The sequence below is a fragment of the Haliaeetus albicilla genome, chromosome 22 (genome assembly GCF_947461875.1).
Source record: "Haliaeetus albicilla chromosome 22, bHalAlb1.1, whole genome shotgun sequence".
Lineage (NCBI taxonomy): Eukaryota > Metazoa > Chordata > Aves > Accipitriformes > Accipitridae > Haliaeetus > Haliaeetus albicilla.
Window position 1 is genome coordinate 26,251,680 of NC_091504.1, and position 15,669 is coordinate 26,267,348.

Sequence of the window (15,669 nt, forward strand, 5' to 3'; positions counted from 1 at the left end):
AATTTTTTTCACCACTTTGCAGGCAGAAGCTGGCATTGCCCCAAAAGTCTTGTCCTACTCCTTCCCAATCATTTTGACTATGGGAATATTTCTGCTCTTCTTGAACACAGCTGCTCGTGACCTGGCCTTATGTCAGATGAACTCTTCTGTGTCTAAGAAGGGACAAAAACCAAGCAAAAGTGCTAACTGAAAGTGTTCAGACTCTAGCCCTAGATCAGATATTCAGCCAGCTGCCTCAGTGAGGAGACCTCAAGCACTGCATGGATTTTTCACTTACTTGAAGCCCTGTTGCATTTTCATTTGTGTAACTGAAACTGTATGAATAGGGAACACTGTCGCTGAGAAAGGCTTCTGCTAATATCTGTCCTGCATAGATCAGCTTGCAGGACTGACTAAAAACATTTGCATCTTTCATTCCCAAACATGCACTGAGAGTCAGAACCCAAGAATATGGAGAACTACATAAACAAAGCAGCCTCCAAGAAAGCTGTGCAGGCATAACTGTGAAGGAGGAGAACAGGAAGGTCAATGATTTTTTTTGTAAGATTCTTTCATTCAGGATGTTGGTTTTATTGTAAAATCCTTAAAACTTCAGGAAAAAATAAGTACACTGAACAATGCACTGTTACTACAGTCCAGCTATTCTGCAAGTGGGAAAAAAGTTTTCACTGAAAGCGAGTTTTACTAGCATCGTCTAGTGCCAAGAATGAAGCTCCTCTCTGCTCTCCCTGTTTTTGATGGTGACTGGGAGTCTATCCGATTTATACCTGTAAACAAAACAAAAGGAAGGTTGATGAATGACACAAAACAAGGATGATATTGTATAACCTCCAGATTTTTAAAATGCTTTATATATTCCTATGTTCCTGTTCAGAATGTCCAATTTCCCTGGCTAAATAGAGAAGTTCCAAAGAGATTGTGCTCCTCTTGGAAACTCGGTATTTGCAGAAGTTTCAGTGTCACATGTTCTGTCTGTCCCCTACCTGCCCCACCCCATCCCCTGCAACACACTTTAATGATGTTAGAAACAATCTGCACAGGATCTGCTAGTGACCATAAGGCATAATCCTTCCACTTTCAGGGCTCAAGTGTTGCCCATGAATGGTTTACTGTCTGAAACATACAACTGAAGTCAGAAATAACTGATATTCAGCTACAGTTATAAATAATACAGGCAGTGCCACTGAATATCAGTCCATTTTCCAGTATTATTACACTCAATTTTTTTTTTTTTTTTAATAGGTTGCTTGGTACCTGGAATGTCACAAGACCAGAAATCGTTACACTGCGGACAGCGTGGTTCAGTCTGAGCTCTGAAGTATTTTCTGACACAAGGTAAATGCATTCCAATTCCACAGGATTCACATACTTGGCTCTGAAATCAGAAGTGTTGATAAAAAAAAACACCTTTCTAACCTGTCCTTCAGCTTAACGTAAAGTTGTTACAAAGGGCAGCAGATGTGCAGTGCTTTATTCCAAAGAATGGTTCACACAGTACAGTTGGTGGATACTCAAGTGAAAGGTAGTAAATGATAAAAGGAGGCATTTTCCTGGAAGCTAGGAAATACTATTTCCCTATAAGGACAAAATTTACCTTGAAAGACAAACAACACTGAGCTATTTGGGTGCAATAAAGGAAACCAATTGGGATGGAAAAGGTAACATGGAAGTATGTTAGTTGGGAAGATGAGAAGATGCAGGGTCAAGGAGCAAGAGAATGCTGTAGTTTTGGAATAGGAGTTCAGGCTGTAACCACTTATGCAAGACGAAACTGGTAACTTACCAGCTGTCAAAATACAGTGCTTTAGAATGCTATATATAAGCATACATGTTCATTCTGAAGTCAAAGACACAAGGAATTCCTGAACCAAAATTCCAGGACCAAAGATGAATGTGTGTCACATGAAGACTGTTGTTTGTAAGGTCCAAATGTAAGATAGCTAACTCTTATGCCTATTTAAGGATAAGGGGTTCATCTCTAGCCTGCTGGCTTTGGAAAGCAAGACAGCACAATCATGCTCCTCATTGGGTGAGTTTGCTTTCTCCAAGTTTATACTTGGAGATACTGCTCCAAGACAAGTTTTTTTTTCCAAAGACAGAAGATAAAATACCTACACTGGAAGAAAAAAAAAAAGGGGGGGGGGGGGAGCGGAGGCATGTTTATATACATGGGCACCATTACCAGATTACAAGACCAGAATTTTTCAGTGCCTGCCTAATTACTCAGAGTAAAGTATCACAAACTTCAGCTATGACCACATAAGAACATTGGCAGATACCTACTGAGGTAATAAAACAAATGTTACCTGGATGGCAAGGCTGTGACAGATGTTACACTTCCTTGCCACATCTTGGTAGTTGCTGAGAATGTATTGTTCCATCTCAATTATGCAGCGAGTATGCAGAGTATATTCTCCATTTCTCTAAGGAAACAAGTGGCAAGACTTAATTAAATTCCTTTTAGCTTTTTTGACTTTTCTAACCACCTGCTAGCAACCATTTGACATCCACTTTTTTCTGCCATCATGAAACTAACATGCTGACGCCGATATAATGCAAAACTGAAATACTTTTGAAGTAGCAGAATTCACTTGTTTAGAAGATGAGAATCAAGATCTCACACCTTTAAGAGGTCTAGTCCTTAGAAGGTACAGATGAGCAAGCATGCTGTCCTTAAAGACATGCAGTTTTGGGACCCTCCATTTGCACATTAGCAGAAATTCCACTGGCTTTCAGCAAAATCTAGGCATTTACTGCTTGAGGTATCTTTGAAAATTTCTGTTAAATCACTCTAATGTAAGTAAACATGCGGCAGCAGGTTGGAGTTCTATGATGCAACGAATCCTGGAGAAAAGGGATTGAGGTCTCGCTTCTCTTGGCAAGCAACTGCAGTGTCCATGCAGCAAGCTAGTCTCAATTTCTCCCTCGTGAAGTAAAGGAGATTTAAAAACGTGCACAGTGGCCCATGCATTTCTGGTACAGGAGTTTTCAACATGTTTGCCCTCGCTGCTTTCCAGGATATTCTAAATGTAACTAACAGCACTGATCGCCCTACAGCTCTTGTTCCAAGTTTAAGTATGCCATGCTGTTGTGTACAAAGGATGTCTGTACGTTGCAGTGCAGGGCTGTACACACATACCCACCTAGCTCAGGTACAAGAAACTGAAACCACATTGACCTGTATAGACCTACCCAAGGACTTTTTCCTTGTAAATGTACTACCTCTTCTGCAAAAATCACTGCAGCAGCAATAAGCACAGGCCCCACAAAACCATTTTTGCCATCATTCATTAAAGAACAGCTCCGGTTTCAGCCATCACATCCATAACAAAATAACAGCTGGACCTATTAAAATATGAACACTTGAAAAGACAGAGCAGTTACCTCAGAGAGCCACTTATCCTCCACAAAAACTTTCAGCACTTGTTCCGCTTCCTTTTTCTTCATTTTCTTTGTCTTCAGTTGGTCAGTCAAGTTTAAAATATCTGTAGAAGAGGCAAAGCCATTTTCTGATAAGATGATTAGGTCCATCTACAGAAAGAAACATTTTCAACTATTAAAAAACCCATGCTATTAGATAGACACATCTTATAGTACAGTGCAGCTTTTTTACCATCCATACATATGAGATATACTACAGTATATGGCTTGAACCAGGATTGTAGAACAAAGGCCAAAAGCTGAAACAGTCATTGTTAGCTTGACAGTTTTAATCTTTGCCAAGAAAACAATTCCACAAATAGAACTGAACAGTGCTGCCTAAATGAAGCTGCATTCAGGGGCCCTTGAGCATACTCAGGGGTGACAGTTGTGTTGCTTTTTACCTGCTTTTTGTCAAGGTTCTTTTGAGGAAAAATCTCTGACTACTGAAGTAAGTTTGTCCACTGTGGAGTCATTAGTACTGCGGAACCTACCTGGCACTTGAAGGTTGTAGCAATCACAACTGAAAATCCTGAAGGTGTTTGTTTAACTAAAAGCAGATATGTCAAGTCACTAACTCCAAGGAGCACTCCCTTATTGCTGATTTCAGTTTACTGATAACTGACTTTCAACAGGGAATGATTACTTGCATATACTCCCATCCCCACCCTCCCATTCGATTTAGGATAAACTTAGGTAAGATGGCAACTAGTTCCTAAACCACATCTCCATTCATTTCCATTTCCATTCATTTTAAGATGGTACCTTCACAAATAATGTGATTTACTAATTACTGACATACTTACTGTTTTTCTGAACAATTCTAATTCATTTTCTGTATAGTCCGATGCCATTTTAGTTATTTCAGTTTCTGCCAAATTCACCTACAAAAAAAATACTTAACTGAAATCAAAGTGCCTTTGTATTTCTACACCATAAATTGTAAAAGATCCTCTGGGCTAAAGAATACATCATCTTACAATTAACAGAAACGTAATTTCTTTAAGTAGCATGAAAGTAGCTGTTCCTTAAAGATGGCACTCAATGGTTCTCAAGTCCCTTCTTTGTAACCCCTGATCTTCCAGCCATGTGTTCTCCATAGCTGCCTCTGCCCAGTCCAAGCTCTTAAACAACTCGGCCTCCCCGCTACAGAATTATATAGAATATTAGTTCTATATAGTAGAACTAATATATTACACCAGGATACTGTGCTGGACAGTAGCACTATGTCATAACACACTTTTTTGTTTCACTGTGGAAAACAGTCACCTATATTTCATATTCTTATTGCACATGCTGCTGCTATTTATTATTAGCTTAAGTTAATTGGCAGAATGACCCAGAAAGGTTAAAAGCAGCAGCTAATGTTAGAATACTTCCTGTATGGTCTTTTGAAATTACTATATAACCTTCCGTCTCTGACATGCACATTGCAGAACATCTAGGTAAATGTTTTATAGGCCATTCCTTAGCAACTGTTTTATGCTGGGTTGATTTTTGAGTAAGAGAAAAAGAAAACTAATGTTGGAGGGCTCTCTGTGTTTTCTAGTTTAAAAATTCACCTTGAGAAAGAAAGTTTCCTGTGAAAAAGAAATCTCACTTCAGCACTTAAGCAATGTTTATGCTAAATAAATCAGATGCTGCTGTAGTCCTTGCTGCCATGTTCCATGTCCACGCACCTAGGCTGTTGGCAGTTTATCCTCCCACTTCCCTATTCTACAAGTAGCTTCTACAGCAGCTGTCAACATAACAGTGGAACAGCCGCGCATAAACCACACAAGACGCTGCTAAGAGTAAGAAGCCTACTGGCATATGCAGCCTTCAGTTCTAGATTCTCTCTGTTTTCTCTAAATATCAGTTCTATTATACTGTGACCCTAAGGTAAGTCAATCTAACATCCAAAGGTGGCAGTTAGGGCAGCCTTATGTTTATTATGCACACATACAGCTAGATTTTTTTTTTGCCCATTTACAACTGGAAGGTGTGCAGACCTTTTACTGGCACGTTATTCAAAGGTTAATTTTAAGTTGGAGACAGGGAGGCTGAGGCTCCCTCTGCCATTCATGCGCTGGTCATGAGAAGCCAAACCACGCGATGGCAGCACATCACATACTTACTAAAGCATAATGTGCTCTCCCATCACCTTCTGACATTCCTTTCCGGATCTGCATAAACAAAGGCTGTAGATGGCTGTTAATGGTACTGATGAAATCATCCAGTTTATCATGCGCGTAGTAGACTGAAGATAAGAAAAAGCACATACTCAGAAAACCCAAACAACTACAGATCAGGCAGATCTTTTTATGTTTTATCTGCTGAAACATTTTTTTCCTAGGTAAAAGAGCTAAATGTTAGTGAGGCAGAATTCAAATAGATCTGCTACATTCAGCAGACATATAATTTTCTTGTGCTGCTGACTACTAGCCTTCAGAGAAGCTCTGCTCCTTCAAAGTCAGAGTTTAGAGAGAGAGTCCAGGCATTCTGCCTTGCTGTATGGAACCCACCACATTAATCCATTAATTACAGTGACTTGAACTAAGTTTAACTGAAAATAAAACATGACCAGGAAAAATTATGCACAATACAAAAATATACTTGCATGCTTTTGTTTACACACAAGGGATTCCTTGTTTCTTTGTGTTATGTTTCACAAATTAATGGCATATAAATGATCAAGTTACATACCAAAAAACTTAAATTCTAGCATTGAGAAATACAGGTAATATCTTGTGTCATGTTCTACAAACAAATGAAATACTAGCAGAAGTTCTATCACAGTCATAATCAAGATGGACTTTGGAGTCACTCTGCAGAAGCATGTGCTATGGCTTTTGCTTGCACAGCAACAGCATACACCCTCAGGAGTTTCCATCCAAAACAAAATGATGTCAGTGGCAAAACTCCTGTTGACTTCAGCAGGCTAGGGTTTAAAAAACAGTTAAGTAACAGCTTATAACTTTAGAAAAATAATACTCAAAATACTCAAAAATACTACCCGTTATCACTAACTTAATACTATTCTCAGTTACAAGAGGCAATCACTTGTGTAAACAGCATCAGATGTCCCACTCTCAAAACCCCACTATACTTTATAGTGTAGCACAATGCAAAAACATCAGTCACAGGAGGCTCCTGCCCAGAAAGTTTGTGATTCTGATATGTAAGACTCCTTAAGTGAAAAAAACCCCAACAAACAGCAATAGCAATAATAAAGTAAGTATAATATTAAAGTAAGTATAATTTTGTTAAATTGTCGTGCCACCTGCCTGGCACCTGTCAGCAGGAAACACTCCGCACGCATCAAAGCCAGTGAGCATTAGTGACAAAGCTCAAAGAGGGCAACAGAAGAATATTCTTTTGTACAACAGCTGTAACATTTTAATGTGAGATGAATGGCTGCTCTAGTAGATCTTCTGTGGAAAAAAAGGGATATAAACTCTCCATAAAAAATGAATGGGGGACAGACCACAGCAAAAGCTGCACTTAACAATTTTAACATCTAAAAAGTTGGTCAGTTTACAATTCCAGACTGAGAAGAAATGATAAATGCCCTTTACTATTTGCAAAAGCTTTAGCTTACCTCTCTGAAACAGTTCTTGTACAGGCAGCCATAGCAAATGATGGGATAGAAACAGGTTATTCAAATACATTACTACTGAAAAACAAGTTATTTACTGTCAACAGATTTGATGAGAAATTAGATAAACTAATGTGATCTTCATTCAGTAGGTATCCACAATCTTTGTATTCTGACTATGCAGGTACAGGAATCTCTTTGTCCTTTTTTCTTCTGGTAAAATCTCTCAGAGGTGTCAATACTACTTCGAAAGACTGTATTTAAGAAGACCTTGTTGTAACATGAGTATGTGAGATGCATTCTAGAGCCAGGACTACCCTACTTCCAAAATACTGGATTAAACTGTTTGAAAAGTCTTAATTTCCAATAACTTGCCCTGTAAAATGCAGTACCTTAAAAAAAAAAAAAAAAACAACCAAACAAACCCCAAAACCTCAAAAAACTAAGACTTAGTTACAATTTCTGTAAATTATTTTTTGTAACAGAAAATAAATAATTTCCTTCTCTAGGGCATAAAATGCAATCTCAACTAATACTGTATCACAGATGTACTTACTGTAATGTGTTTTCAGTCAAATAAATATTAAAGCAAATTGCTATTCCAGTACCCAATTATGAACACAACGAAGTTTTTCATAGCATTTAAAACCAAGTATATGCAGGAACCAGGTATTATTCTTTCTGTCAATAAACAATTCTCAGCCTTGAACACTTAATAAAGATAGCGTGTGACAGCATTAGAAAGAGAGCTCATTATGTGTTACCCTGAGAACACTGCTTGGGAGCCTCTTCTTTTAGAATAAATTCTTTCAGTTCAATGACAGATAGCAGATGAGCAAATAGGAAACAGTGAACGGTAAATAAATGGAACACAAATACTCAGGGGCTTGGGGTGGGTTTTTTTCCTAAATTTAAACAAATTCTTAATAATAAATATTTTCCACAGAAAAGCTGAACAGATCCCTCACTGATGATAAAGCAGAGGTGCTCAGAGAAACCGGAAACTTTTCTGAATGTGCCTGTATGCAAACTACGAACAGCAGATTGCATAACAAACAAACTTGCACTCTTGGTTAATTATCCCTTTTCAATAGGCACTGTTTTAAATTTTCTTGCTTAAAGACAAGCGAACAACAGGAATCTTTATTACTTAGATTAGCCTGAGATGCCACAGCTTCATGATAAATTTAAAAATATACTAGCACCATTATAAAATTAGAGCTCCCATGTTTACAGCAAAAGCCTACAAATAAGCTGAGTGAATGCTTGCTTTAAAATAGAAGAGATTGGACCTTTACTCATATAAAAACCTAAACACAGTTATATCTATGTACTTCAGCTTCCATGTTCTCTGTAAACAGAAGATTAAGTACAATTCTAGTCTGCAGGGCAGCATTATGAAAATGTCATGTTTTTCTTCTACTTTGATGACACTGAGCAGATGTAATATAAGCTACTGATGACCGGTGTTGATATTTATGGCTGATTTTCAAGACCAAACTGTATTTAAAAAACTAGTAACTATACAACAGTTTTTGGCATAGAGTTAATAAGTTTGCAAACTTTATAATTCAACAAAAAACTAGAACAAATCATGAAGAACAACATGACAAATTACTTTGGATTTTAAGTCACTGGTGCTCAGTTTTCATTTCACAGAAGAATAAAAGAAGAGAAAAAACATTCAGAAAAGTTTATTTCTTTAAGGAAAAAAACGTGGTGGAGTTTGGGGGGAGGGGGTCCCCCATTTTCTTCAGTTACTCTCCTAGTACCACAATGATTAATATAATAAGCTCCCTATCAGGATTTGAAAATGCTGCCATCTAACTTCATTATAGCTAGAAAAAACTGAAGCAACAGGACCATTACTGGTAAGAGAATCTAAAAGCTTATTTTACAAAGTTCTTTAAAAATGAAACATTCTTAATTACACTTCGCAGCAACATGTTGTACAATACCTTTTTTTTTTTCTTCTGTTTAACAACATCAAAACCAAGCCAGAACACTTCCTTGTATTAGCACAAGGTATTATACATAAATACATAAAACCAGGCAATCCCTGTCTCGGGGAGCTTAATGACGTTTGAACTATGGACTAGACTACGTCATTCACTGTTGAATTTATATGTATCCTGCTTTACATTATTTTAAACTCTCATGAAACCATTCACATTAACCCTCTTTCTAAACATACATCTATGACAGCTGTTTCAGCCTTCCCATGAAAAACAGAATCACTGGGAAGAAAAACAAGTTGCTGCTTCAAGTAGCATACTGCAACACAACAATCTAAACCAATCAGACTACAAAGGAGTTTAGGGAAGGAAAATAGTTACTCAAACAGCACAGATGGATTTTCACCAGCACTGCAGTGTTGGTACTTCAATAAGGACTCACAGCCAAGACTTCAGTTTTAAAGCGTAACCACTAGGCCACCAACACCTACGCTCTGCTATAATGCTGGTTCAGTACAACTTGAGACTGACATATCCCATCTTTTTGCAGTCTTCTTAACACAGGGAGTATTGAATTTTGACCCAAGGCATATAGTCAGTCTTCATTACCAGAACATCTAAATGAGTACATTTTATGTTTCAATCCAGCTACAAGGCATCTGATATGCAGCAAAAAATATTTAGCAGAAAATATGGGCTGCGTTACATGGGACACAAAAATAGATTACTTCGTTCTGACCTTAAATTCTATGGATAATTAGATACAAATCCACAGTGAAAACAGCAGAGTCCCTGTAGAGTGAGTAGCATTGTGACAAGATACAAGAATACTACCAAGCCTGGCAGGAGCATGGCTTCCAGAACTAGTAATAGGCAATATGATGCAGGTGAGATGGGAGAAAGTACAGCCACGAACCAGAAAACCTCATCTCATCCTCACCAAAATGTTTCCTCAGCATTCACTTCTCCCACAACACGCAAGAAAAATAACTGAAATGCATTTACTTAAAAGTGTTCACTACACTATAGCAAAGTACTGCTGAGGAATTGTGTGATCTCACTGTCTATACTCCCACTGATCTTCCTCAGTCCCTTTTCCGTCAGTGCTTTGTGATATTCTTCATTGTCTACACAAAAATGCCTAGTTTGAGGAGCCAAAAGCCATGTTTTATTTTTCTAGATTTGACATATTTGATGCACTATAAAGCGAAATACCAAAACAACAGTACAGTGGATTTTTCTGTTGTTTTGCAATGCAAACACTTCTCTGATAAAACAGATGGTTATCTGCAAATTCCACCACAGATAAGAAAAATTCCCCTAAGCTCTAGCTGAACTTTGCAGACAAGATATAAGCATAATGAGCACACTGGGTCACACACAGGAGCAGCTGCTGGGGCTCTTCCTAGAATACTAAATACTAAAAGACATACAAAAGATGTAAAGCAAAAATACTTGTCTATTCTATGAATCCCTGTTTCTCTTATAGAGTTTATTTAGTGGGTCTTTCAACAGCCAAGCATGAAATATATTATGCTTAAGAAATTGGTATGACTGTAGATTAAAGTGGCACTAATGGTTATTTCCTTCTGAGTTCAGATACCAAACCAGTGAAACAAAATACAAAACATAGTTAGTCAAAAGCCAGTCTGATACAATGAACATTAATGAATGGTTAACCAGTACACTCCTTCTGTACATCCAAATAGGCAGGAAAAAAGCAGTTTTCTCTCATTCTTCTATTTTTCTAAACATCCTTTCATATATGGACTGTATCAGCCATTTTTCTCATGAACTGCACTGTAACTTAACATAGAGTTACATTTTATAATTAATTTTATAAATATTACCTAATATAGTCCTTCAGTAAATACAGCCATTGGTTTGAAAGGCAACCTGATTTTGTCTTTCCAAATCATCCTTAGGTTCATCAAAAATACAGCAAAAGAAAATATATCTGTGTTTTTCTGTTAATCTTCTGGCCTTGAAGAATGCTGCAAGGAAAACGCTTGTGAACGACCGTGTCTTTGGAAAATAAAATGCTGGTCACGAAAATACCCAATATTGTTATATTTAAATACTCGTCAAATGAAGATGTGCTGAATCCAAGAAAAAATAGATAAACTCGGAAATCTATCAAAGGATAGAGAGCACATGAACCTCAATATTATTGCATGATCTGTTTAAAAAAAAAAAAAAAAAAAAAAAGTCATTCTATTACAGAGAGAAACATGTTTTCCAGGAGAGGGGCACCATATTTCCAGCTGTACTATTTAGAGTAACATAAACCCAGAGCTTCAGTTATTAAAGAACTTCAGATGGCTGGGAAGAGAGCAGGAAAAATAACTACAAACTCTCCTATTTTTACTGTTTCCTGATTTCAGGCTGGGGTCAGGGTCAGAATAATAGTCTATGTATTGTCTTGTAAAGGGATCCAATAATAGCCAACTCAGATACTGCCATTTCCCTGACTACACAAACAAAGGAGAAGCCAGCTTGCACCCACAGACAACACACAAAGCCATCCCAGAAAGGATGCTGAGAATGTTTTGGCACCTTAGCTATTCTGTAATGCTAGAGATCTGCAAGATGTCTTTAACTTTGCACTTAAGTTTCTACTATAATGTGTTTCATAACTGGAGAAGCCATAACACAATGCAGACAGAAACAGCATGCACTAAGGGATTCCAGTAAAAAAGTATTAGCAATTGTAAGAACCTTCCTTGGCAAGCCTGCAATTTGTATCCTAACTGAATTGTACACTTTCTAGTGGTCCTACAAAGCACTTTGATAGACGTTTGGAGCTGCTTCTTCAGAGCTGCATGCAGATTTTAGCATAGACACTTGTCTGCTAACATAAAGCATGCAGGTGATACATGAAAAGCAAAAAGGTACCTCCTGGCCAAAAGGCTTAGGATTTTGAAATAAACCAGAACAAGAGAATATGCCAAACACCAGGAAGGAAAGTTTTCAGATCACTTTGCTCAGAGGCTGCACAGGCTGGTTACTATATGACTTGACTTCACTTGATGCAGCTCTTTTATCCTTTTGTATTTAAGGAAACCAATGTCATGGATAGGTGACAGCCTTGTTATGTAATGCTTACAACCTGCAAGAAAAAGGAATTAATTCAAATAAGCTAGTTTTAGTAACATTAGCTTTGATCCGATTTGAAAATTATTGTTCAGATTACAGTAAGCAGTATTAAGATGTATCTGAAGAAAACTACATCAAAATCAGAACTTCATCTAGAAACAGTCCAGTCAGGCTGAGCATAAAAATGCTATTGCCATGATCTTGTAAATTGTGATACTGTTAACTTTGCCCCTAACAAGAATGGGATTGTCAAATCGCTGGTTCTTTTGCTCATAAAACAAATGTGTTCCATTCAGTGAGTCAAGTTCAACATCCTTTTGCCTCCCAACATGACAAAAAGCTTTCCTAGGTAGAGCATTTGATAAAACTTTAACAGTTAAAACTCCCACACTGTATCTGTGTAATTTCACAGACTTTTCCCTTGCACATCAATGGTCACTATGCAGAAAAAATATCAAGTACTTGGTAGGTACGCAGCAGTTGCAATGGAGCCATTTTTTTCTAAATCCTTCTATTAAATAAACCTTCCTAATGAATAGTAACTCTGTCAGTTCTTACTGCAGTACCGCTCACTGATCCTGCATACTGAAAACACAATCTAGCTGTGAAGTTTTTTTTCCTTAAGGTTCTTTGTTCTTAACACACAATAAACTCATTGTAGTCATGCTATTGGCTTAGGCCATCTCTAGCATTTATGATAAATTCTTTTACAAATCACAGCGGCTTGGTTCTCACAAATACAGGAGTCAACCTGTAAAAAGCAACGTTATTTTTCCACGCTTCCATTTTTTCAGTCGGAAATTTGGGCAGGTGATGAAATAAGTTCCTTTGGCTCTGGAGAGTTTGCAAACCTATGGAATCTGTTTGACTCCTTTTAACTAAGGAAAATACATAAATAGTGCCATCGCCCAGAAAGGACTCCACTTGTGGCAACAAAGCAAGATGGAGTTCACAACAGGTTGTGTGCATTGGCGACTACAGTCCCCTCTCTCTTAACAGACAGAAAGAATAGTTAGCAATGCTGATGCTAAAGTTATCCTGGTTAGCCACTGGCAACCGAATAGATCGGTTCCCCTGCAGTTACTGCTTCAGCTCTCAACAGTCACACAGATATCCTGAACTGACTAAACCCTTCAAATAACTGTTAAGGTGGCTTTTATTGTTAAAGTTGTAAATACTAGAGAACTAGAAAATAACTCGAGACATACATTCAGTGCATATTAGATCTCAGAACGTGTACTTTAAACAACATTTGCTGGAGTTATCTGCCTTCCAGTAGTAATGGTTTAAAATCACTGATTTGAACAGCATTTGGGTGTTTCCTTTTAAGTGACACTTTTTGTTCTTACACATTCCTTGTCCTTTTCAACTTTGTTCATAAGTAAGGGAAAGATGAAAATAGAGGAATTTTATTCTTTTACTATATCTTTGGGGAACCAGCAACTGGCACATCTAATACTACTGATTAACTAGTGCTAAACACATTGTTCATTACAGCTTTATTTGAGTTTGTGCCCAGCACATTTGCAAAATTAGTGAAGATGAAACACAGATCTCTGATCTGTAAGCAGATCTCTCGGAAAATCCTTATCTAGTTGAGTACACATGTCTGTACTATTTAAGTCTGAACATCAACTTCAAACAGATTTGATAGTATGCAACCAAATTTTTGTTACATGTGCCCTAAAATTCAGCTTGGTATAGCACATATTAAGACTAACCAGCTGACTGTGTAATCGGTCAGATGTGACAGATTACTCAAGATGGGTAACAGCATATGCTTCATATATTCCAAAGGAAATCCTTCCAATTAGGTATGAAGAAAAACATTCTGGAAATTTCAGCACTATCGGTGTAAAAAATGATTTTTTTTTAAAAACGTATAACCTATAAAAAACATCTTTGCTAAAATAAAAAGTGCTCTGTATGAGTTTGACCTGATTAAAACTTAAGTTTCCTCATTACTGTGTTATTTTATCTTTAGGAAAGAGAGAGAACAGTCACATCATTAAGTTTTTAAACTTTTTTTTACATGGTGTATGGTCTTCAGAAATCTAATTGTTTGTAAGCTGCAGCAGGAAAAAAAAGTAGTTCTTCCATCTCCCTGCTTTTTCTCTGAAAAAGAGACACACCTTTATGGATTTCACAGCAGCGCCTGTGTAATTTCCTAGCCTCTGATCCTTCCATTATCCCATGAGACATCAGGACCTGCAAGAACCGTCGATGAGCATCAGTCATCTGAGCTGCCATTGCAGTATTCCACCAGGCTTCAAATGCTGCAAGAGGTGTAAGCTGGAATTAATGCACGTGTTCACACAAATTAAAAATACACAGTCCAAGCATACGTAAGATTTCAATTAAACTCTCTAACATTGCATCGGGAAAAAAAAGGCAGATCCCCCAGGTTCTGCTCAGAATATGGACAGTGACTAACTTCACGGTTCTAGGAGAAGGATGCAAAAGATAAAACTCCAACCAATTTCAGCTACAGAATAAAACAATGAAGGCATTGTGCTATCGTACCCCCAACCAGAAAATAGTAGGGTTGTACGTGTAACAATCGACAGAACAAAATCCTCCTCCACACGTTCGGAAGAGCCTCAGAACCAAAGAAAAGCATCTCAGGAAATTCCTTGGCCACTGCAGCCGAACAATCCTTAACCGTCCACGAGAAAAAAGAGGTTTCCAGACTCCCAAACTCCTCCAGGCCAAAGGACCGCATGACGGACCAAACCGAGAAACGCCGCCCTGCGCAGACGTTCCCGACGCCTCGCACCCCACCTCCGCCCCGCACACCGGCGGTCGCCGACCAGCAGGCCCAAGCCAGCCAGCCCACCCCGGGGACGCCGCCCTCCGCCGCTCCCGCCCGCCCAGCAGCGCGGGGGACGTGCCGAGGCGGGCGCGCCGTCGAGCGCGCTGGGAGCTGCCCACGGGTAAAACGTGAAGCGGCTCCCGCGTCAGCGCGCTGAACTCGCGGCAGAGCGACCGGCGGCCTCCGGCCGGGCTCCGGGCTCCGGCCTGCCCCGGCCACCGCCGCCGCCCGCTCCGCCCTCGGGCCGCAGACCCGTCCGAGAAACGGCCCTCTTCCCACCGCCCCGCCAAGGCCTACATCCCCCCTTGACCTCCGGCCGCTCGGGCCACTTCGCCCCCCCCCCCAGGCCGCCTCACCCGCCGGCCTCCGGCGCCGCTGCAACCCCGCTGCTCGACAGCTCGGCGATCGCTGCGACCGCCTGCCATCGATCGGCTCGGCAGTGCGGCGGCCCCGCCCCGCGGGCGGGGGGCAGGGGTGAGGGCAGCCCCGCCCCCCCGCCCCGCCTGTTTTGCACCGTCCCGAGGCGGCCGGCGTGCCTGGCGCCGGCAGAGACAGGCGCTCCCCGCGGCTCCGGCGGAGGTGGGCCTGGCTGAGCCCTGGCCGGGCGCCGCAGCGTTCGTGCCCCCGCGGTCCCGCCGAAAGCCCCGGCGGTGACGGCGGCTGCTCCTCCCCACCACAACTTCGCGAGCAGCCGGGCTGGGCCCCGCCCGCCCGCCGTCCCGCGCGGGGCCGTCGCGCCTGCTCGGCCGCCTCCGTCCCGCGTAGGCGGCGCCGCGCAGGCAGCGGGAGGGGCGGGGCGGGGCGGGGCG

General features: G+C 40.1%; 1 protein-coding gene and 1 long non-coding RNA gene across 4 annotated transcripts; one reads left to right on the plus strand and one right to left on the minus strand.

Annotated features, from left to right (window-relative positions):
* The first annotated feature begins 403 nt into the window (after positions 1-403).
* On the plus strand, positions 404-13,919 carry LOC138690587 (uncharacterized). The gene is made up of 2 exons (XR_011329379.1): positions 404-524; positions 1,243-13,919. It is a non-coding gene; the product is annotated as an uncharacterized lncRNA (long non-coding RNA).
* Positions 524-15,356, minus strand: NSMCE1 (NSE1 homolog, SMC5-SMC6 complex component). 3 transcript variants are annotated; one of them, XM_069810611.1, is made up of 8 exons: positions 15,217-15,356; positions 14,181-14,324; positions 5,538-5,659; positions 4,227-4,304; positions 3,385-3,531; positions 2,307-2,423; positions 1,255-1,375; positions 524-767 (listed from the first exon to the last, which is right to left on the minus strand). In XM_069810611.1, exons 2-8 carry the CDS (start codon positions 14,296-14,298, stop codon positions 685-687), a joined length of 786 nt encoding a protein of 261 aa, XP_069666712.1. In that variant the 5' UTR covers positions 14,299-14,324; positions 15,217-15,356; the 3' UTR covers positions 524-684. The 3 variants fall into 3 exon arrangements, with proteins under 3 accessions (XP_069666712.1, XP_069666713.1, XP_009920315.2); XM_069810612.1 differs by having other exon boundaries at positions 15,221-15,341; XM_009922013.2 differs by lacking the exon at positions 15,217-15,356 and adding an exon at positions 14,572-14,785.
* Positions 15,357-15,669: the final 313 nt, after the last annotated feature.

Bases quoted from the DNA above. Each gene is read 5' to 3' on its own strand.
- NSMCE1 (XM_009922013.2), bottom strand. From the start codon at position 14,770: ATGCGGTCCTTTGGCCTGGAGGAGTTTGGGAGTCTGGAAACCTCTTTT. The intron at 4,305-5,537 runs GTAAGTATGTGA...TTTTTTTTGTAG, and splicing joins GGAGAGCACATTATGCTTTA to GTGAATTTGGCAGAAACTGA. The intron at 768-1,254 runs GTACCAAGCAAC...TTTTGTTTACAG, and splicing joins CTGGTCTTGTGACATTCCAG to GTATAAATCGGATAGACTCC.